The 22,567-nt window shown below is 46.5% G+C and overlaps 1 protein-coding gene across 3 annotated transcripts in view; it reads right to left on the reverse strand.

The window, feature by feature from the left end:
* Window positions 1-22,567, reverse strand: part of LOC121545019 (serine/threonine-protein kinase D3) — a 55,043-nt gene that overhangs the window by 6,827 nt on the left and 25,649 nt on the right. For all 3 annotated transcript variants that reach the window (XM_041855345.1, XM_041855343.1, XM_041855344.2), the window contains 8 exons: window positions 19,970-20,108; window positions 7,761-7,892; window positions 6,623-6,786; window positions 5,647-5,839; window positions 5,434-5,511; window positions 5,153-5,333; window positions 4,768-4,969; window positions 1,843-2,119 (listed from right to left, as the gene is read on the reverse strand). In XM_041855345.1, the coding sequence (XP_041711279.1) occupies window positions 1,843-2,119; window positions 4,768-4,969; window positions 5,153-5,333; window positions 5,434-5,511; window positions 5,647-5,839; window positions 6,623-6,786; window positions 7,761-7,892; window positions 19,970-20,108 (1,366 nt within the window). The remainder of the gene's footprint in view (window positions 1-1,842; window positions 2,120-4,767; window positions 4,970-5,152; window positions 5,334-5,433; window positions 5,512-5,646; window positions 5,840-6,622; window positions 6,787-7,760; window positions 7,893-19,969; window positions 20,109-22,567) is intronic.

Here is a 22,567-nt window from a genome sequence, read left to right on the forward strand (position 1 = left end):
CTCTAGGACCTTAATGTGCTTCTTCTTGAGCCACTCCTTTGTTGCCTTGGCCGTGTGTTTTGGGTCATTGTCATGCTGGAATACCCATCCACGACCCATTTTCAATGCCCTGGCTGAGGGAAGGAGGTTCTCACCCAAGATTTGACGGTACAAGGCCCCGTCCATCGTCTCTTTGATCCTGTGACGTTGTCCTGTCCCCTTAGCAGAAAAACACCACCTGCATGTTTGACGGTGGGGATGGTGTTCTTGGGGTCATAGGCAGCATTCCTCCTCCTCCAAACACGGCGAGTTGAGTTGATGCCAAAGAGCTCCATTTTGGTCTCATCTGACCACAACACTTTCACCCAGTTCTCCTCTGAATCATTCAGATGTTCATTGGCAAACTTCAGACGGGCATGTATATGTGCTTTCTTGAGCAGGGGGACCTTGCGGGCGCTGCAGGATTTCAGTTCTTCACGGCGTAGTGTGTTACCAATTGTTTTCTTGGTGACTATGGTCCCAGCTGCCTTGAGATCATTGACAAGATCCTCCCGTGTAGTTCTGGGCTGATTCCTCACCGTTCTCACGATCATTGCAACTCCACGAGGTGAGATCTTGCATGGAGCCCCAGGCTGAGGGAGATTGACAGTTATTTTGTGTTTCTTCCATTTGCGAATAATCGCACCAACTGTTGTCACCTTCTCACCAAGCTGCTTGGTGATGGTCTTGTAGCCCATTCCAGCCTTGTGTAGGTCTACAATCTTGTCTGTGACATTCTTGGAGAGCTCTTTGGTTTTCGCCATGGTGGAGAGTTTGGAATCTGATTGATTGATTGCTTCTGTGGACAGGTGTCTTTTATACAGGTAACAAGATGAGATTAGGAGCACTCCCTTTAAGAGTGTGCTTCTAATCTCAGCTCGTTACCTGTATAAAAGACACCTGGGAGCCAGAAATCTTTCTGATTGAGAGGGGGTCAAATATTTATTTCCCTCATTAAAATGCAAATCAATTTATAACATTTTTGACATGCGTTTTTCAGGATTTTTTTGTTGTTATTCTGTCTCTCACTGTTCAAATAAACCTACCATTAAAATTATAGACTGATAATTTCTTTGTCAGTGGGCAAACGTACAAAATCAGCAGGGGATCAAATACTTTTTTCCCTCACTGTATGTGATCATATCTCACCTTAACCAAGGTATGAAATTATTATTTTCAAATACAATCTCTTTTTACGCTTAGTTGTAGTATAACATTTATTATAATTACGTTCCAGCCCCCCGACCATCCAATCTGACCAAAAACACCCCGCCGCTGAATCTAGTTGATAATCCCTGCTCTAAAATCATCATCATCATTATCATAATAATGATGATCAATTTGATTGGGTGGCAGGAAGCCTAGTGTTCAAATCCCAGCTCAGACGGGATAATCTGGTGCGGAGTGAGCCGACAACCGGAGGGTTGCTGGCATCATCCTAGATACCACCGCCTGCCGTTGTGCACTTAATCCCCTATAATTGATCCAGGGGTGCTGCACTGCGGCTGACCCATTGCTTCCAGCCCTTCGGAGGATGTGCGTTTCTCAGGCGTTTGGGTTGTGAGCATAAAGACACATTTCTGTTCTTTGTAAATTAATGAACAAAAAAGTATATCTTATCTTAAAAATCGTATGACTATCATCACAGGGGGGAAGAGGTAAACCCCGGCTTCTCAATTCAAGGCTTTGCTGTGTCTGTAGGTACAGTCATTTCTGATGATGCCATGTTTGTTATCTCAAAACAAGACTGACTGGAAGTACAACTTCCAATAGCCATAGCAACATGTCTACCCTGTTAACAGTAGAGAATGGTACTGTACTCACTGTGGTCCTTCCCCTGCCCGGCTGCGGTGGCCACACTGGGCTGGGGTGTTGCAGGCATCAGAGCCTGACGGATGGCCTTCTCCCAGCCCTGGGCCACCTCCATGCCCACGCCCGAGGCTGCCAGCGCAGGGCTGTGGTATTGGCCCCCATTATTCTCCCCAACGTAGTAGACCATGGTGGAGGTGATGATCTCAAAGCAGTGTGGGTTGCTGCCCTGGGCTAGGCTGCTGAGGTCCCTCGACTGTTCCACCTGCAGGATCTCTGAGAGAGGGATCTCCTGTGGGCCATGAGGGAGGGAGGGAAGGAGGGGCAAGAGCGAGAGAGAGAGAGAGAGGGAGAGGAGAGGGAGAGGGAGAGAGAGGGAGAGGGAGAGGGAGAGGGAGAGAGAGAGAGAGAGAGAGAGAGAGAGAGAGAGAGAGAGAGAGAGAGAGAGAGAGAGAGAGAGAGAGAGAGAGAGAAAGAAAGAAAGAAAGAAAGAAAGAAAGAAAGAAAGAAAGAAAGAAAGAAAGAAAGAAAGACAGACAGACAGAATGAGTAAGAGAGAGACCAGGGTCATAACAGACACAAACAAAGAAAGCAATGCCATCACTGCTACTGATTAGGGAGAGAGAGGCACAGAAGACAAATACAACCATGAATACAACCATGATACACATAAAATACCACAGTCTAGTGAATACTCAAAGAAAGACAAGAGAAAGACAGAGAAAGACAAGATTCACTGAATCAATCACTCACAAGATAGACAGTCAGATCAGACGTAAGCAAACACCAAATCCCCCACAAGTCAGAGGTAACCACTGAAAAATCTCCCTCAGTTTAGCACGCGTACCAGAAAGAGTAACTCAAAGTAGGTCCTAGTCCCTTCCCACAGCGCAGTGTATGCACAGCCCCTGTCTAGTGCCCAGCCTCTATCTGACAGATATGTGGTGCAAGGGGCAGTTTGAGCACACTTTAAAAGTCCCCCTTCCCTCCAGCCTCTCTGTCAAATGCAATCAAAGAAGAAGAAGGAAGTCCCTAGCCAATAGGAGTCCCTGTAGTGCCTTGTCTCCCTCATCCTCCTCCCCTTTGGGGGGGGGGGGGTAATCTGCTAGAGACAGAGTGAAGCCCCCTTACCCCCATAAAAGGGTTTTGGAAACCACAAGTATAGGGGTCTCATCTTCAAAAAAGAAGCCTATATGACTTCCAAATGTAGAAAATGGCAGCCATCTGATGCGTCGCCACACAACCACCACCGCTAATCAGATGACTGGAGGTAGAGAGAGGAGAGGAGGGGACAGCCACACGACAGTGGGCTAGGGGCTGAGGAGAACAGGAGAGAGAATGAGCCACCGTTAACCATAGTTGTTATTATGTTTACTTTGACAATGTAAGTGTTTTACTTTCCATGTCAATAAAGTACATTGAATTGAGAGACAGTGGGGGGAAACACCCAAGAGACAGACGCTACATTGGATAACCTAATGTCACCACTGGCCCAATCTGTGCACACACTAGCAACAAAAAATATAAAACAGAACGACCCATAGGACAATATTTGAGAGAAAAATAAAAAACACATTCACAAACAGCTATTCTTCAATTAGTCTCCTGAACGTCATTAAGTGCTGAGCGCCAAGTTGAAAATAAACGATAATGTAAAGCAGCCTTTCCTATCCACTGTTTTCACTGGGAAGATGGAGGGTGTGTCTGTTCCAGCTAGTTTACCACTGGGATAGTGGAGCTCAGTGTAGAAAATACCTCTTAAACGTGTTGAAAATGGCAGCCCCAATGTGGGGATCATACAAATACACTTTATTAGCCTCTCTCTCTCTCTCTCTCTCTCTCTCTCTCTCTCTCTCTCTCTCTCTCTCTCTCTCTCTCTCTCTCTCTCTCTCTCTCTCTCTCTCTCTCTCTCTCTCTCTCTCTCACAAAACAAAAGTAGCTAGAAACCGTAGCAACATAAACACTGTCCCTCTGCGTCATATCTCTAGCCACAATTGGGGGAGGTGTCAAAGTGAAACAGCCACATGGTACAGAGGCTGGGAAAGGCTCAAAGTCGCAAGGCTGTACTGAACATGTGGAAGCCTTTACACTGAGGGAACGAGGACGGACTGCCTGCCTACCAGGATACCTCAGTCCCCAGTGTCTAATTACACAGCTATTAAGCCCCTGGGGCATGGTACATACTGCTTACACCACTGGTGTCACCGTGGAACTGTCACATACTCTCTGAAGCTTGAGTTAAAGCATTTGGAAATCATAATTACACAGTTCAAATTTATTTGAACTTGACAAGAAACGTTTATGGTGATGGTTTGGCATTTGAAAGAGGATATCTGATATGGATGATGCAACTTGTTACAATGTATTTTATAAATGTGTTGGACATCCCTTTTTTTTATCAGATTTCCCCAGCAAAAACCCTTAACATTTTCAGAGTAAAATACTGCTGATGACAAGGTGGCTATAGATAGAAGCAAAAGCCCTTTCACTGCAGCCGTGCAGAAATGTCATTGGACTGCCTGTGAAACCACAGGAGGCAGGCTGGGGGATTTTCTCTGTGTCACTGACCTCACTGTAGTTTATAGTTGCAACACAGCAGCCCCCAGTCTTATTCACACACCACCACTGACACCATTACATTGGGCAGGCCCTTTTACATACTGTACACCCCAGACAATAAAACACATCTTGAAATATCAGCAACAAAAAAAACGGGTCAATTTATTTTGGGGAAATTCAGTGTTTGGTTGAAACCATTCATTGGTTTTTAGACACTGTATAGACTCAGAGAATGGTAAATTAATGGTCTAAGGTTATGTTGTTCTGTGATATTTTTAATAGATTGTAAGAAAGTCCAATGTAAATGCAGACTCTCCATTTCATTCCACCATGCCTCTGCCTATGTCAGGTAATAGTTGATCTGTGATGTTGCTCTCTCACCTTATAGAACTTGGCTCCAGTGTCGTTCTGGAACAGGCTGAGGCTCTTGGTGTCCAGCCTCCAGTAGTGTCTCTTCCTCAGGTTGTCTCTGCTGGTGTAGTGGACCATCCAGCCCTCCCTCACCATGGTGGAGCTCCTCCTCTTGGTCTGTTTGATGGACTGGACCACCCGCATCAGAGGGATGTTACTGCTGGTGGATGGGCTGGACACACACAGCACTTTTTATGAAAACATTTGTCACAAAGTGCTTAGCAGCAACCTGGACCTGAGCAAGCAGGAGCAATAATGGCAAGGAAGAAGTTAAATAGCTACATGGTCTTTGTGTACACAACTATTACTCTGATAACTGTAAGTTAACGTACAGCTGTCCCAGTAACGTAAATACCTGATGGTCTTGATGGGCTCCTCGTCCTTCTCGCGGTCCAGGAAAGGAGAGTCCATGTAGAACATCTTGTCATCTGGGGTTGAAGGTTCCTCAGAGTCATCCAGTAGTCCTCTAGTGCTCTCTACATCACTACTGTCCACCTCCATGGTGCTGTCAGAGTCAGGTCCTGGGCTGGCAGGCTCTGTGGACACACACAATGACAGATATGCTACTCAGCTACTGTATATCTCATGACATGGGCATGATACCAATGTGAAATAAAACAGGAAAACAGAAGCTACCTCCATTGAAGGAAACCTCGCCCAAGCAGTCTCTTGGTACCTTTGATGCACACCGCTTATGGCAATTGAATTTACAATCTGAAAAGGAAGTATAGAAAACATGGATTTAATAGCACAACTTGAAACTCTAGCGACAGTAAGGTAAAGAGGTCTAGGAAGATATGGACAGAGGGACATACAAAGAAAAAGAGACAAAGGAAGGTAGGACCTTACCTTTGCACTGCATGCCCTGGCGGAACAGGCCCTTGAGCAGCCGTTTGCAGTACTGGCAGATGGTTGGCCGGGTGTAGGTGTGGATGGCGAAGGTGTGAGGCACCTTGACTCGCCCCAGCACCATCTTCTCCATCCAGATGGGCCGGCCACTCCACGACAGGATCCTCTTCCCTGCCTCCTGGTGGGAGCGCTGCTGCAGGGGACAGATTAAGGAGAGGAGGAGGTGGAAGGAAGAAAGGAGAGAGGGAGAGGGAAGGAGGGGCACATGGAACAAGTATGTGAACCAAGGGAAGGGGGAGTGAGGGAGAGATGAAAAAAAGGAAGGAAGGACATAGCAAAAGAGGGAAGGAGGGGAGGGATGGAGGGTCCGTTTAGTGAGAGAGACAGCATCACAGTACAAAATGCACAAATATGGGCTAGAATTAACAAGGGGTTCATTTCATTGGTCTAACTGTATTTGCATTGACCTTTCATAAGCACTGGTCACCATGGAGAATATTCCATCCAGCTAGCCTCCATCCAGCTAGCCTCATACAAGCACGTTTCATAATCCTAGTTTATATAATTCAATTTGCTGTCGTGTTTCACAATAAGATATTTCAAGAGATTTGGCAGACAAACTTAGACAATTGATAAGAAACAACTAGACATTACCTAGTAGTTGATGTTTTGCCAACTGACAAATGTGTCTCAATCAGAATTACAGTTAGATTACAATCACATTGAACATATGAGAAAGTAACTGGTTAGAGCTGGTTAGTAACTGTACTGTAGATCAAAACCCTACAGTACATTCACAAGGGGTGTTGATGGACAGCATTTTCACTTTGTAAGCACTAAACTGTGCAAGGGTGTAACTTTATAAGGGAATGCATTTACATAGCCCCTTTCACTGGGTCTCAAAGCTCTTTACATTGTACAGAATGTATCTTTACCACAGGACATCTCTCTCCACCAATGGAAGCGCAGGTCTTACCTCCTCCAGGACGACCACAGCATGTTCGGTGGGACCAGGGAGGGGCCGGGGGACTGAGAGCGAGGGGCCCGGCGGGGACACGTTGGACAGACGTCTCTTCCTCACCCCACTGCAGTTGTTGGGGATCTTGAAGACACAGCGCTTGTGGTAGTTCAGCCCACATCCTGGAAGTACACAGGGGTCACTAATTACACATAAAGAATAACACACATTCTGTACAGTACACGCTATACGCAACAAACACAAACAGACTGTTTCTTTGGATGTCGGCATTGGGCTTGATAAACTCAGCCATGCAACACTTCATACTCAGCCATAGACATGTCTTGAGATATTTGTGAAGACATATTGAGACATCTTAAGACACGTCTTGGAATAATCAGTCCCAAGGAGGAAAATCAGTAAGTTAGTACAGTAGGGCAGCACCAATTTGATTCTTCCCACCAGCTTAATTCTCTTAAATGTCCACAAGAGGGCTCTACATGCAGTCAATGGATCTCATTCTTCCTCAGAGAAAGCTTTAAAGGCTTTTTAGTGGCATGAAAATAGCAGGGAATAAAATAGATCTGATCCACTGATAACAAATTACATGCAATTCTGCATTCCACAATTCCACATTTAAATGTAATTTGACTAGCTATAACAGTCCAAATATTTCCTCCAATCTGAGTGTCTGTTGCATTCCTGTCCTGACTGGCCCTGGGGAAGGTTGTGCTATACTGAGGGACAGGCTGAATCCATCGGAGAGGGTAGAGCAGCAGCACTAAAGAGCCTTTGAAGGCTGAGTCCAACGCTTGGCATCAGTACACTGGGCTCCATTCAAACAGGCCGGCTCTTCAAAGGCCTGCTTTAGTAATGGGAGGAAGTCACACACTCCACTGAGGCTTCCTGCTGCACGGCCCTACCAGCCTTAATGTACCCCTCAGACTGCACCTTGGGCTTAGGTTCAAAGTGCGCCCCAGCTTTGATGTGAAAGAGAGCTTGTGTGAGTGTGTGACACAGGCGGCCGGTGGCACCTTAATTAGGGACGACGGGCTCATAGTAAGTATTATATTATCATCTCAGTATTATATTCAGCCGTCCTCCCCTCAGCAGCCTCCTGTTGTGTGTGCGTGTGTGTGTGAGCGTGCGTGCTTACCTTCACATTTGAGCCCCTGGCGAACGAGGCCCCATAGCATCTCCCCACAGTAGTCACAGAAGGTGGGCGCTTTGTAGGAGTGAACATATAGAGCATGGGGCCGGATCTGGAAGTCCTCTACTGTGGCTAAAGCTGCAATTCAGAGACAACTTAAAACAAAAACATGGCAAACAAAACTAAAGGAAAGCAAATAAACTTCAAACACAGAAACACTGAAACCAAAGAATGAAAATAAAACTAAAGGACAGCAAATAAACTTCAAACACAGAAACACTGAAACCAAAGAATGAAAATGACAAAAGAAGAAAAGGAATTTAGTTAATATGTTTAGTGTACACTGTAATGCAAAGGCATTTTATGCTCTTTTGTCATCCGGTAATAGTCAGATGATAATAATAATATAATAATAATAATATGCCATTTAGCAGACGCTTTTATCCAAAGCGACTTACAGTCATGTGTGCATACATTTTTACGTATGGGTGGTCCCGGGGATCGAACCCACTACCCTGGCGTTACAAGCGCCATGCTCTACCAATTGAGCTACAGAGGACCATCTACTGGATCATCCTCACCTGTGATATTGGTATGTCTGTGTGCATACAACTGGCTATAACTCAGATCCAGGGAACAAACTGTTCACACGGTGGAGTCAATGCATCTGTATCTGAGAGTCTGACCTGGGAAGTACCCTATAAGCCCATATGGGAGGCAGTCAGGTACAGTAGGAGATGCCAGAGGGAAAATATGTTATGTTCCGAGGTCATGGTTTTCTCACTAGGGCTCAGTGCTATTACATTCCATTAACAACACAGTGCTATAACAGCCTCCTTACAGTAGGGGTCGGTACAGCAGAAATTAACAGCAAGCTACAAGGTTGTCTACAACATTATCTGTTTCAGAGTGATCTGGCATTACAGAGCACACTAAAGACCACAGACAGACAGAGTCTCATTCAACAGAACAGGACCAGAGAAGACCAGATCATATAATGACAATGAGTTAATCAGTTCATAATATGGTTGGGTTTGTTTCCTATCTGGACTGAAATACAAGGTAGGCCCATTACCCAGGGGGCTTTGCTCCATCTTCTGTTGTGGTTTGTGTTAGAGGGATTTGATGAGGTCGTTCTTGGAAGGAACAGTTAGTTCACAGGAGTGACTCATCCAAGATGTGAATAAGAGATCGCTATTTGCTACCAAACCTGTGCAACTGCATCCCCTAAGGACCAGAACTGGCAGTGAGAAGTAGCAGAGCAGGTCCAAATCAAGAGAATCTACACAGAGAAGTCTCTTTCTCACAGTTCTTTTGCAATAATTTATGCTGTTCTGGTTTTACCATTGACCAACAAGGGAATCATGGGGATCTTTTATACCAGAATTTAGGTGGAAAACCCTGTGTGATGTCATGTCACGGATTCAGCCGAGGCTGCTCCTCCTCCTTGCTCGGGCAGGCTTCGGCGTTCGTTGTCCCCGGAGTACTAGCTACTGCCGATCGATGTTTCGGTGTTTGTCTTGTTTGGTCTTTATTGTTTACACCTGTTTCCCATTATGTTGTATTGTATTCCCTATATTACCCCCTGTCTCTCATTGGTTATTGTGTGTGATTGTTCTTGTCATTCCGGCAGTTGCTTTGTGTACGGGTATTGTGTTTTTCTCCCTGTTTGGAGGTTTGTTGTTTTTGTACGTTTATTACTGTGTTCAGTAAAAGTACGCTGCCAGCCGCTCTGTGTCCTGCGTTTGACTTCGCTGACCGCATACACGTCGCGTGACAGAATCACACACCTAGACATGGAGTCAGCAGGAGCGGCGGTGCCATCTGGATCAATGGAGGAGCGCGTAGCACAACAAGCGGCCATGATCCAGGCTCTCGGCACCGCCATGGAACGGGTGGTGAACACCATGGAGCGATGGGAAAGAGGAGGTTTGCCCACACCTCTTCCGACGATACCACCACCATCAGCTATACCCATCGCTTCACCTCCGGGGTCCAGTGGGATTCGGCTCTCGCTCCCGAGGGCTTATGATGGCACAGCGGCCGGGTGTCAGGGTTTCCTGCTCCAAGTGGAACTCTACCTGGCAACCATCCACCCGGTGCCCTCGGGATACGGGATGTGTCCGCCCTCATCTCCTGTCTGTCCGGCAAGGCGCTGGAGTGGGCCAACGCCGAGTGGGGTGGAATAGACGCCGCTACAGTCAACTATGCAGAGTTCACCCGCCGCTTCAGGGCGGTGTTCGATCATCCCCCAGAGGGGAAGGCGGCGGGATGGAATGAGAGGGCCCTCATCGACCACTACAGGTGCAGCCTGAGGGAGGACGTGCGTTGGGAATTGGCCTGCAGGGACACCAACCTAAGCTTCGATCAGCTGGACATGTCGATTCGCCTAGATACCCTGTTGGCTACCCGCGGACGTCCGGAGTCGGGGCCGTCCATTCCATCCCCCAGCACTTCCGAGCCGAGCCCTATGGAGCTCGGGGGTGCTGGTGCTAGGGAGACCAGGAGAGAGACCAGGAGAGAGGCCGTCCCCTGCACCAACTGTGGCCGCAGAGGACACACTGCGGGTCGGTGCTGGGGAGGGTCTCCTAGGAATCGAGGCAGTAGCCAGCGCACTGATGAGTCATTCCAGGTGAGTAAGCACCCAACTCACCCAGAGCTCTCTGTTGCACATATGTGTATTTAAGTTGTGTTTCCCGAGGTTTCTCCTCACTCCCAGCATAAGGCGCTAGTAGATTCAGGCGCAGCTGGGAATTGTATAGATCGCCGTTTCACGTATAAGTTAGGGATTCCTATTGTACCAGTTGATGTGCCCTTCCCCATCCATGCCCTAGATAGCCGCCCTTTGGGGTCGGGATTGATTAGGGAGGTCACAGCGCCACTTAAGATGAAGACGCAGGAGGGCCATGAGGAGATTATACGGTTATATTTGATTGACTCTCCTGCGTTTCCCGTGGTGTTGGGGCTTCCCTGGTTAACATCACATGACCCCAACATTTCATGGCAACAGAGGGCTCTCAAGGGATGGTCTGATCAGTGTGTCGGGCGGTGTGTAGGTGTTTCCGTAGGGGCAACGACAGTGGAAAGCCCGAACCAAGTTCCCACCAAGCACATTCCTCCTGAATATGCCGATTTGGCACTCGCCTTCTGTAAAAAGAAGGCGACTCAATTACCACCTCATCGACAGGGGGATTGTGCGATAGACCTCCAGGTAGGCGCTGCGCTTCCTCGTAGTCATGTGTATCCTCTGTCTCAGGAGGAGACTGCGGCTATGAAGACATACGTCACCGAATCTCTGAGACAGGGATACATACGATCGTCCACTTCCCCTGCGTCCTCAAGTTTCTTTTTTGTGAAGAAGAAGGATGGGGGTTTACGCCCGTGTATTGATTACCGTGGTCTCAATCAGATTACAATCAAATACAGCTATCCTCTCCCTCTGATTGCTAGTATGATGGAGTCATTACACGGGGCGCGATTCTTCACAAAATTGGATCTCAGGAGCGCGTACAACCTGGTGCGCATTAGGGAGGGAGACAGCATTCAGTACCACCTCGGGTCACTATGAGTACCTCGTCATGCCATACGGTTTAATGAATGCTCCTTTAGTCATCCAATCGTTTTTGTGGACGAGATTTTCCGGGATTTGCATGGACAGGGTGTAGTGGTGTATATTGATGACATTCTAATATACTCCGCTACACGAGCCGAGCATGTGTCCCTGGTGCGTCGGGTGCTTGGTAGACTGTTGGAGCATGACCTGTATGCGAAGGCGGAGAAATGTCTGTTCTTCCAGGAGTCCATCTCCTTCCTGGGACATCGGTTGTCCGCGTCAGGGGTGGAGATGGAGATTGACCGCGTTTCAGCCGTGCGTAATTGGCAGACTCCCACCACGGTGAAGGAGGTGCAGCGGTTTTTGGGTTTTGCCAATTACTACCGGAGGTTTATCCGGGGCTTTGGACAGGTAGCAGCTCCCATCACCTCCCTGCTAAAGGGGGGCCCGGTGCGTCTGCAGTGGTCGGCTGAGGCGGACAGGGCGTTTAGACATCTGAAGGACCTGTTCACCTCGGCTCCGGTGCTGGCACATCCGGATCCCTCTTTGGCGTTCCAAGTTGAGGTGGATGCGTCCGAGGCGGGGATCGGTGCTATACTGTCTCAGCGCTCGGGCACGCCACCAAAACTCTGCCCCTGTGCTTTCTATTCTAAGAAGCTCAGTCCGGCGGAGCGCAATTATGACGTGGGGGACAGGGAGCTGCTAGCAGTGGTTCAAGCCCTAAAGGTGTGGAGGCATTGGCTTGAGGGGGCTAAACACCCTTTTCTCATTCTGACTGACCATCGTAACCTGGAGTACATCCGGGCAGCGAGGAGACTGAACCCTCGCCAGGCTAGGTGGGCCATGTTTCTTACCCGATTTGTATTTAAGCTCACTTATAGACCAGGGTCACAGAACGCTAAGGCAGACGCCTTGTCCCGACGATATGACACAGAGGAGAGGTCCATTGAGCCCACTCCCATACTTCCGGAGTCTTGTATGGTGGCACCGGTGGTGTGGGAGGTCGATGCGGACATCGAGCGGGCGTTACGTGCCGACCCTACTCCCCCACAGTGTCTAGAGGGACGGAAGTACGTGCCGCTCGAGGTTCGTGATCGACTGATATATTGGGCTCACACGTCACCCTCCTCTGGTCATCCTGGTATTGGTCGGACAGTGCACTGCCTTAGTGGGAAGTACTAGTGGCCCACTTTAGCTAGGGACGTGAGGGTGTACGTTTCCTCCTGCTCGGTGTGCGCCCAGTGTAAGGCGCCTAGACACCTGCCCAGAGGGAAGTTACAACCCCTACCCGTTCCACAACGGCCGTGGTCTCACCTATCGGTGGATATTGTCACGGACCTTCCCCCCTCCCAGGGGAACACTACGATCTTGGTCGTTGTGGATCGGTTTTCTAAGGCCTGCCTTCTCATTCCTATGCCAGGTCTCCCTACAGCCCTACAAACTGCCGACGCCCTGTTTACTCACGTCTTCCGGCACTACGGGGTGCCTGAGGATATAGTGTCTGATCGGGGTCCCCAATTCACCTCTAGAGTCTGGAGGGCGTTTATGGAACGTCTGGGGGTCTCGATTAGCCTGACCTCAGGTTTTCACCCTGAGAGTAATGGGCAGGTGGAGAGAGTAAACCAGGATGTGGGTAGGTTTCTGAGGTCCTATTGCCAGGACCGGCAGGAGGAGTGGTCGGGGTATATCCCCTGGGCAGAGATAGCCCAAAACTCACTCCGCCACTCCTCCACTAATCTTACGCCTTTTCAGTGTGTGCTGGGTTATCAGCCGGTCCTGGCACCCTGGCATCAGAGCCAGATCGAAGCCCCTGCGGTGGATGAGTGGTTTCGGCGCTCGGAGGAAACATGGAATGCTGCGCATGTCCATCTGCAGCGGGCTATCAGGCGGCAAAAGGCGAGCGCCGATCGCCACCGCAGTGAGCCCCTTCGCCTGCCCTGCCGGAAGCTGGGTCGGCGGTTTGTGGGGCCATTTAAAGTCCTGAGGAGATTGAACGAGGTATGTTATAGGTTACAACTGCCCATTAATTACCGCATTAACCCCTCGTTCCATGTGTCTCTCCTCAGGCCGGTGGTAGCTGGTCCACTCCAGGAGAATGAGGTACGAGAGGCTCCTCCGCCCCCACTAGACATCGAGGGGCTCCGCGTACTCAGTCCGTTCCATCTTGGATTCGAGGCGTCGGATGGGGGTCTGCAGTATCTCGTGGAGTGGGAGGGGTACGGTCCGGAGGAACGGTGCTGGGTCCCTAGGAGGGACATCCTAGATCCCTCCCTCTTGAGGGATTTCCACCGGAGTCATCTGACTCGCCCTGCTCCGCGTCCTCCTGGCCGTCCCCGAGGCCGGGGTCAAGGGGGGTACTGTCACGGATTCAGCCGAGGCTGCTCCTCATCCTTGCTCGGGCAGGCTTCGGCGTTCATCGTCCCCGGAGTACTAGCTACTACCGATCGATGCTTCGGTGTTTGTCTTGTTTGGTCTTTATTGTTTACACCTGTTTCCCATTATGTTGTATTGTATTCCCTATATTACCCCCTGTCTCATTGGTTATTGTGTGTGATTGTTCTTGTCATTCCAGCAGTTGCTTTGTGTACGGGTATTGTGTTTTGTACGTTTATTACTGTGTTCAGTAAAAGTACGCTGCCAGCCGCTCTGTGTCCTGCGTTTGACTTCGCTGACCGCATACACGTCGCGTGACATGTCACTAACTATTTGGGTGGGGTTTTGTGTTTCAGTGGGTTTATGGGTGTTTTTTTCAGGACCAATTTTCTAATAAGATCAAGACGAAATCCCAGCTCCCACGCAAGTTGCACCAGGGACATTCTCAGTAGCTGTTGCCATGACGAGATACATATGGACACACAGCAACTCCATATGAATAATATATATTTCATCAACTTTATAGATTAATTTCCATAAAAAAATAAGCTGAAATGTGGTTGCTGATAACTTGAACATGATTGTCTTATTGATTAGACAGTTTATGTCAGGGGGAATTTGTTTCTTTGAAAGTTACTTTCTTTAAGGTTTAGCAACAGTAAACAAGCTAAGGCAGGGGTTCTCAAACCTTTTGGGTCCGGGGACCCCTTTTGTGATAGCAAATTCATCAAAATCAGAACACATCTCGAGTGAGATAAAAATAGCATACAAGGAGTTTTTAATCTGACTTCGGCAGTGAATGGCTGGACAAACCAAGTTTCGGGCCCTGGAAAGGAACATTTTAAAGGCTAGCCTCTCTGCATCAGAGAGAACATTTAACAGTTTTCAAGCTAATTTCCTGCAATTCTACAGACTTTGTCATGTGGCAGAGAGATTTTCTGATGTCGCAGCTTTAAATCATGCAATTCATTTTTTTTTTACATGAGGCAGAGAGAAAACTAATAATCATTGGGGGAATACAAGAATTCAAGAACTGTGGATACCAATATCCCTGATATATCCAATATCCATGTTGCCCAGGGTTGTATTGTATTGTATTACACCCTCTAAACTTATTCCATGGATCCCTTGGCCAAAATTTGTTTAATCTGTTGTTGTTAGTAATATTCATATATATATAAAAATATATATATTTTGAGATCTGGCCGAGGACCCCCTGCACACCCCACTTCGAGAAACCCTGAGCTAAGGCATGAGACATTTGAAACAAAAAATATGTTTGGAGAACCAGATTTTGTGTTAAACTTCAAAGCGGAGGAAGAACTTAAAAAAGTCACATGCCATCACACTATTCATAGCTCCCTGTCACAAACAGAGAAATAAGGTATTCATGAGCTTTTCAAACACATCGAGGAAAGAAACGCACAGCCAATTAACGGCCTCAACTTTATGAAATGGAGTTTGAGATGTTTTGCATCAATCGCCACAGAAGATTGAGCCAATAAGGAGTTTTTCACAAGGAGCAGGCCTGACATCAATGTGATGTCTGATTGTTTTCATTTTTGACTAATCAGGCTTCACAAGTGTCCATCAGACATAATTCAAAGGTTATTGTTTGTAGCATTCTTCACAGACTAAAAGTGCTATAAAACAAATATCATTTTCACATGCGTATACAGTGCCTTGCAAAAGTATTCATCACCTAGGCGTTTTTCCTCTTTTGTTGCATTACAACCTGTAATTTAAATGGATTTGTATTTGTATTTTATGTAATGGACATACAGTCGTGGTCAAACGTTTTGAGAATGACACAAATATTAATTTTCACAAAGTCTGCTGTCTCAGTTTTTATGATGGCAATTTGCATATACTCCAGAATGTTATGAAGAGTGATCAGATGAATTGCAATGAATTGCAATATTCCTCTTTGCCATGAAAATGAACTTAATCCCCAAAAAACATTTCCACTGCATTTCAACCCTGCCACAAAAGGACAAGCTGACATCATGTCAGTGATTCTCTCGTTAACACAGGTGAGAGTGTTGACGAGGACAAGGCTGGAGATCACTCTGTCATGCTGATTGATTTAGAATAACAGACTGGAAGCTTTAAACGTAGGGTGGTGCTTGAAATCATTGTTCTTTCTCTGTTAACCATGGTTACCTGCAAGGAAACACGTGCCGTCATCATTGCTTTGCACAAAAAGGGCTTCACAGGCAAGGATATTGCTGCTAGTAAGATTGCACCTAAATCAACCATTTATCGGATCATCAAGAACTTCAAGGAGAGAGGTTCAATTGTTGTGAAGAAGGCTTCAGGGCGCCCAAGAAAGTCCAGCAAGCGCCAGGACCGTCTCCTAAAGTTGATTCAGCTGCGGGATCGGGGCACCATCAGTGCAGAGCTTGCTCAGGAATGGAAGCAGGCAGGTGTGAGTGCATCTGCACTCACAGTGAGGCGAAGACTTTTGGAGGATGGCCTGGTGTCAAGAAGGGCAGCGAGGAAGCCACTTCTCTCCAGGAAAAACATCAGGGACAGACTGATATTCTGCAAAAGGTACAGGGATTGGACTGCTGAGGACTGGGGTAAAGTCATTGTCTCTGATGAATCCCCTTTCCGATTGTTTGGGGCATCCGGAAAAAAGCTTGTCCGGAGAAGACAAGGTGAGCGCTACCATAAGTCCTGTGTCATGCCAACAGTAAAGCATCCTGAGACCATTCATGTGTGGGGTTTCTTCTCAGCCAAGGGAGTGGGCTCACTCACAATTTTGCCTAAGAACACAGCCATGAATAAAGAATGGTACCAACATATCCTCAGAGAGCAACTTCTCCCAACCATCCAAGAACAGTTTGGTGACGAACAATGCCTTTTCCAGCATGATGGAGCACCTTGCCATAAGGCAAAAGTGATAACTAAGTGGCTTGGGGAACAAAACATCGACATTTTGGGTCCATGGCAAGGAAAATCCCCGAACCTTAATCCCATTGAAAACTTGTGGTCAATCCTCAAGAGGCGGGTGGACAAACAAAACCCCACAAATTCTGACAAACTCCAAGCATTGATTATGCAAGAATGGGCTGCCATGAGTCAGGATGTGGCCCAGAAGTTAATTGACAGCATGCCAAGGCGGATTGCAGAGGTCTTGAAAAAGAAGGGTCAACACTGCAAATATTGACTCTTTGCATAAACTTAATGTAATTGTCAATAAAAGCCTTTGACACTTATGGAATGCTTGTAATTATACTTCAGTATACCATAGTAACATCTGACAAAAATATCTAAAAACACTGAAGCAGCAAACTTTGTGAAGACCAATACTTGTGTCATTCTCAAAACTTTAGACCACGACTGTACACAAAATAGTCAAAATTGGTGAAGTGAAATGAAAAAAATCTCTTGTTTCAAAAAATTATTAAAAATAAATAACGTAAAATTGGTGCGTGCATATGTATTCACCCCCTTTGCTATGAAGCCCCTAAATAAGATCTGGTGCAACCAATTACCTGGGACGGCAGGTAGCTTAGTGGGTAAGAGCGTTGTGCCAGTAACCGAAAGGTCGCTGGTTCTAATCCCCGAGCCGACTAGGTGAAAAATCTGTCGATGTGCCCTTAAGCAAGGCACTTAACCCTAATTGCTCCTGTAAGTCGCTCTGGAGCGTCTGCTAAATGACGTAAATGTAAGAAGTCACATTATTAGTTAAATAAAGTCCACCTGTGTGCAATCTAAGTGTCACATGATCTCAGTATTTATACACCTGTTCTGAATGAGAGTCTGCAACACCACTAAGCAAGGGGCACCACCAAGCAAGCGGCACCATGAAGACCAAGGAGCTCTCCAAACAGGTCAGGGACAAAGTTGTGGAGAAGTACAGATCAGGGTTGGGTTATAAAAAAAATATCCAAAACTTTGAACAATCCATTATAAAAAAAATGGAAAGAATATGGCACCACAACAAAACTGCCAAGAGAGGGCCGCCCACCAAAACTCACAGGCAAGGAGGGCATTAATCAGAGAGGCAACAAAGAGACCAAAGATAACCCTGAAGGAGCTGCAAAGCTCCACAGTGGAGATTGGAGTATATGTCCATAGGACAACTTTAAGCCGTACACTCCACAGAGCTGGGCTTTACGGAAGAGTGGCCAGAAAAAAGCCATTGCTTAAAGGAAAAAATAAGCAAACACATTTGGTGTTCGCAAAAAGGCATGTGGGAGATTCCCCAAACATATGGAAGTCTGGCGCAAACACCTCTCAGAATTGAAGGAATGATGGATGGTGCTAAATACAGGGACATTTCAGTCTTCCAGAGATTTGAGACTGGGACGGAGGTTCACCTTCCAGCAGGACAATGAACCTAAGCATACTGCTAAAGCAACACTTGAGTGGTTTAAGGGGAAACATTCAAAGCCCAGACCTCAATCCAATTGAGAATCTGTGGTATGACTTAAAGATTGCTGTACACCAGTGGAACCCATCCAACTTGAAGGAGCTGGAGCAGTTTCGCCTTGAAGAATGGGCAAAAATCCCAGTGGCTAGATGTGCCAAGCTTAATTGCTGCAAAAGGTGGCTCTACAAAATATTGACTTTAGGGGGGTGAATAGTTATGCACGCTGAAGTTTTCAGTTTTTTTGTCATATTTCTTCTTTGTTTGACAATTTTTTTATTTTGCATCTTCAAAGTGGTAGGCATGTTGTATAAATCAAATGATACAAACCCCCCAAAAATACATTTTAATTCCAGGTTGTAAGGCAACAAAATAGGAAAAATGCCAAGGGTGGTAAATACTTTCACAATACTTTTTGTATGTCATATCCTGTAAAATGGGAGGGATACTGAGTGAGAAACAAACAGTGAGTGGGATTCTTGGAGCAAACAGCCCTCTCTACATTTCCAAACCCCTGGTTAGGGATGACCTTGTCACACCCTGATCTGTTTCACCTGTCTTGTGCTTGTCTCCACCCCCCACCAGGTGTCTCCTATTTTTCCCCCTTATCTCCTGTGTATTTATACCTGTGTTTTCTGTTTGTCTGTTGCCAGTTCATTTTGTTTTGTCAGGTCTTACCAGCATGTTTCCCATTTGTCCTGTTCTCAAGTTTTGTTTTCTAGTCTTCCCGGTTTTGACCTTTCTGCCTGTCCTGACCCTGAGCCTGCCTGCCATTCTGTTCCTGATTGACTCTGCCTTGGATTACGAACCTCTGCCTGCCCTCGACCTGCCCTTTGCCTGTCCCTTTGTTATAATAAATATTCGGAGAATCAAACAATCCGGCTCCTGTGTCTGCATCTGGGTCATATCCTGAGTCGTGATAGACCTGTCCACTCTTTTCAGAGCCGCCCTGCACATCCCAGCATGTTTATACTCAGTGGGTCCACTACAATCACTTACTGCAGAGAAAACAAGCCAGGCCCTTTGAGTCCAGCGCCAAGAGAAATCAGCTCTGGCCTCTAACAGTGAGGGAGGTTTTAGGACCAAACCACTGAGCTGTTTGTCTCTCTCAGTCACATAACTGAACAACAGGTCTCAAAGAATTGACCGAAATGAATGGTGTCTTTAAAGTATTAATTCAAATTAAAAGCAACTAAGGGAAGGAAAAATAGTATAATTAGAAAATTCCTGTTTTCAGTCTGCAAGACTAGAACAGCAAAGAATCTTGAGATTGTATTGCACCAGTTTGACACATGTAGATCTCTTCTGCAGATGTAGGCCAACTACAAGGCTAAGACAAGGTAGCAGTGTGGGTGTAGAGCTTGTGGATGTGGAATTACTCTGACCTCACACAGTCATCCAGGTGCGACACTGAGGCTGACCCCTGTCAACCGTCTCAACCCAGAGGGAAGCAGACAGAGGTAACCAGAGGTCTCATGGATACACTCCTCTGGGGCTCGCTGATAAACACCAGCAGATCAGATCGATCCGGCAGCAGAGTTATTTTATGTCTGGATCCATGCAGACAATGCTTCTAGTTCTACCCCAGGGAGAGAGAGAGGGAGAGAGGGATGTCCAGTCCAGGTGCTTCCCAATTGAGACGGATGGAACAGAATGCTTTTACAAGCCAGTGTTTGTTACACTCAATAGTCAGCAGGAAACTGAAATCATGTGTGACAGGAAAAGAGAGGGGAAACTAGCCACCTGTGTCTATGGAGGTGCGCTTTAGATAGTAGTGAAGCAGTCCTGTACGACACACAGGTTTGAATTAGAGAAAAACTTTACTGAATTAGTACAGATAGCCTACAGAACAGGTGAAAAAGTTAATAAAAACCGTTAGAGCTGAACCCAGATCAGTACTACGGTACTCACCAGAGAGCACCACCTCTATGAGATCTCCCTCGTGGATATCCTCTGCTGACGTCAGCCTCTGGAGGATGTTCTCAGAGTTCAAGTCATGGCGGAAGAGCAGGATTTTGTCATACATGCCAAAGAAGCCGCACTCTGGGAACTGGGGAGGAAGAAGAAAAATAGTTGTGAGTATCCACTATATGCAGAAGACATTGGGTGGAACACTCCTAATCTACATCTCGACCAACAGTATACACACAATACCTCATTTACACTTTTTGAAATTGGCATCAGCTGATCAAGGCCCTGTCATCATATTCATTCAACGGTTGTTTGCTTTTCTTTTTTTCCTCTTATTTGGTTTGGTGACATTTATGATTATGTTCAGTGCAGTTTGTCATTTTTACTGGACAAGCGCTACTAATTTGTGGTGGGCTCCCATCTGATGAAGAGGAGTTTATTTTGTATAGAGCTCCTTCTCTGACTCATGGAGTAATGGCTGCCTTCATACAGTCATCATAGCCAGAGCCAGCAGGCCGGTGGTGTAGGAACAGAACGGGGGCGAGGACACACGGGATGTGTGGAATGAACATTAGGCTGAATATCACCACAGAGAGAGAGAGAGAGAGAGAGAGAGAGAGAGAGAGTGAGCCTGAAACACAGCTGTTTAATTCACCCTAGCCACAATGAGTCACACACACACACACTCTCCCGTTAACTACTTCCTATGGCTCACGTCAGCAGTCAACGTGGAGGATGAAGGAGAATTTAAAACACACTGGCTCAGGAAAAGAGCTCACATTCAAACACCTTTATTCCCCTGAAACACTGCAACACTGGACTGCACTGAATACAGCGGAAGGAAATACCACTCAACTGGCCATTCAATACAGCATGCCACCGTTTTCCATACAGCAATTACAGTAGGCAGAGTGCCATTCATTTTGCTCTATTGAGCTCAAAATGTCCCCATTAGGGGTAGGTTATTGATAATGAAAAATTATATCAAAACCATTCTGACATAGCCATTGTAATAACATTGTAATAACTTTTCTAGATGGTGGTGTGGACTGTCAGTGATCATTTAACTACTGCAGCAATTCTATCCAGCAGCATTAAGGGCAAAATGACGACTCAGCATCTGCTAGAGGACATTTCCATGTAAAAAGCTCCATGAGCACTAACATCTGAAGTTCATAGGAGCACATCAAATGAAAGCTCAGAGTCTATATCTAAACCAATCATAGACGTCTGTTTCACAAGTTTAAAAACTAAGAGTCTATATCTAAACCAATCGTACATGTCTGTTTCACAAGTTTGGACAGCACAGTAGAGTACAGTACAGTAAAGAAAATAAAAGCAGTGTATGTCAGTACAATACAGTACGGCACACTAGAGTAGAGTACAGTATAATTTACTGTACTGTACTGAACTGTACTGTACTATACATAACAGTACTGTACTGCTGTGTTGTGCTGTACGGTACTCTACTGTGCTGTACTTAGTTCCAAACTTGTGAAACATACACGTCTATGATTGGTACAGATTTGGTCCAGTCCGGACTAACTAAATTTGGTCTTGTTTGGGGGCGGCGCTCATTAGAATAATAGCCATTGTGTAGAATAATACCAAAACATGCAAAGGAGGATATTACATTTTTCTCCCTTTGTGTACCTATTTAGGATACATCACCATGAAGAAAATTACATTCATAATTATGCATTTCTTTATAGTGCAGATCAAGAACCCATGATGTCATTCTGTTACTGGGTGTTAATCCACTTCACTTATTGTACGATTTTCAGTGGAAATTGTTTAAAGTAGTCCTTGTGCATAGAGTTGTATGGTTTGTTTAACTTTGCAATCAATGGTATTTGTTTCGTATGCTTTTAAAGTGAAAAATCAGAGTTTCAGCATCATTCTGTTACTGTGGAATTGCCCTAGAATAGACAGAACTGTCCTACTCGTTGACACTGAGTGAGTAGCCTTGGTTCTCAGCAGGCAGTCTGAGGTGAGCTAACTTCAACGGTATTATCCAGTAGCTGTGATGTAACCTCCAGGCAGCCAGGCAGTCAGTCAGGGCCGGTGAGGGGAGGGTCATGCTCTGGACTCTCGGATGAGGTAATGGCTCAGGCCAGCAGACTTCTAGTGAGTGAAACAGAGGAGAGGAGAGTGGAGGAGGAGGGGAAAACATCCTGAGAGGAGTGACAGAGGAGCTGCAGCCTCCTGCAACACGGGCAGGAAGTGAGCGAAGTCAATACTGAGTCACTTCCTGCTCCCAGACCCACAGCTTCCACACAGCTTCCACTGCTCATGTCAAGACACAGACGTTAAACACACACAGGTTATGCACACATACAACACACAGGCCCACACACATCTGCCTACAGTACATCTTCTTTTCATTCACACAAATGCATAATCCATTGTGGTGTCATGTAGCAAATCCAACATTTCCACTGGACATGCAGTTCTGTACACTGAAAAAGTACCCTGTCTCTTGCTAAGCCTGCCTACACTGTATGACGCTGTTACCATGGATCTCTCACTCACTTTCTTACCTCACAGGGGAGGTCATGCCCTCAGCCTGGCAGGAAAACGATGCCCAGTTTCTGTGAA

This window comes from Coregonus clupeaformis, chromosome 29 (assembly GCF_020615455.1).
Source record: "Coregonus clupeaformis isolate EN_2021a chromosome 29, ASM2061545v1, whole genome shotgun sequence".
Classification (NCBI taxonomy): Eukaryota; Metazoa; Chordata; class Actinopteri; order Salmoniformes; family Salmonidae; genus Coregonus; species Coregonus clupeaformis.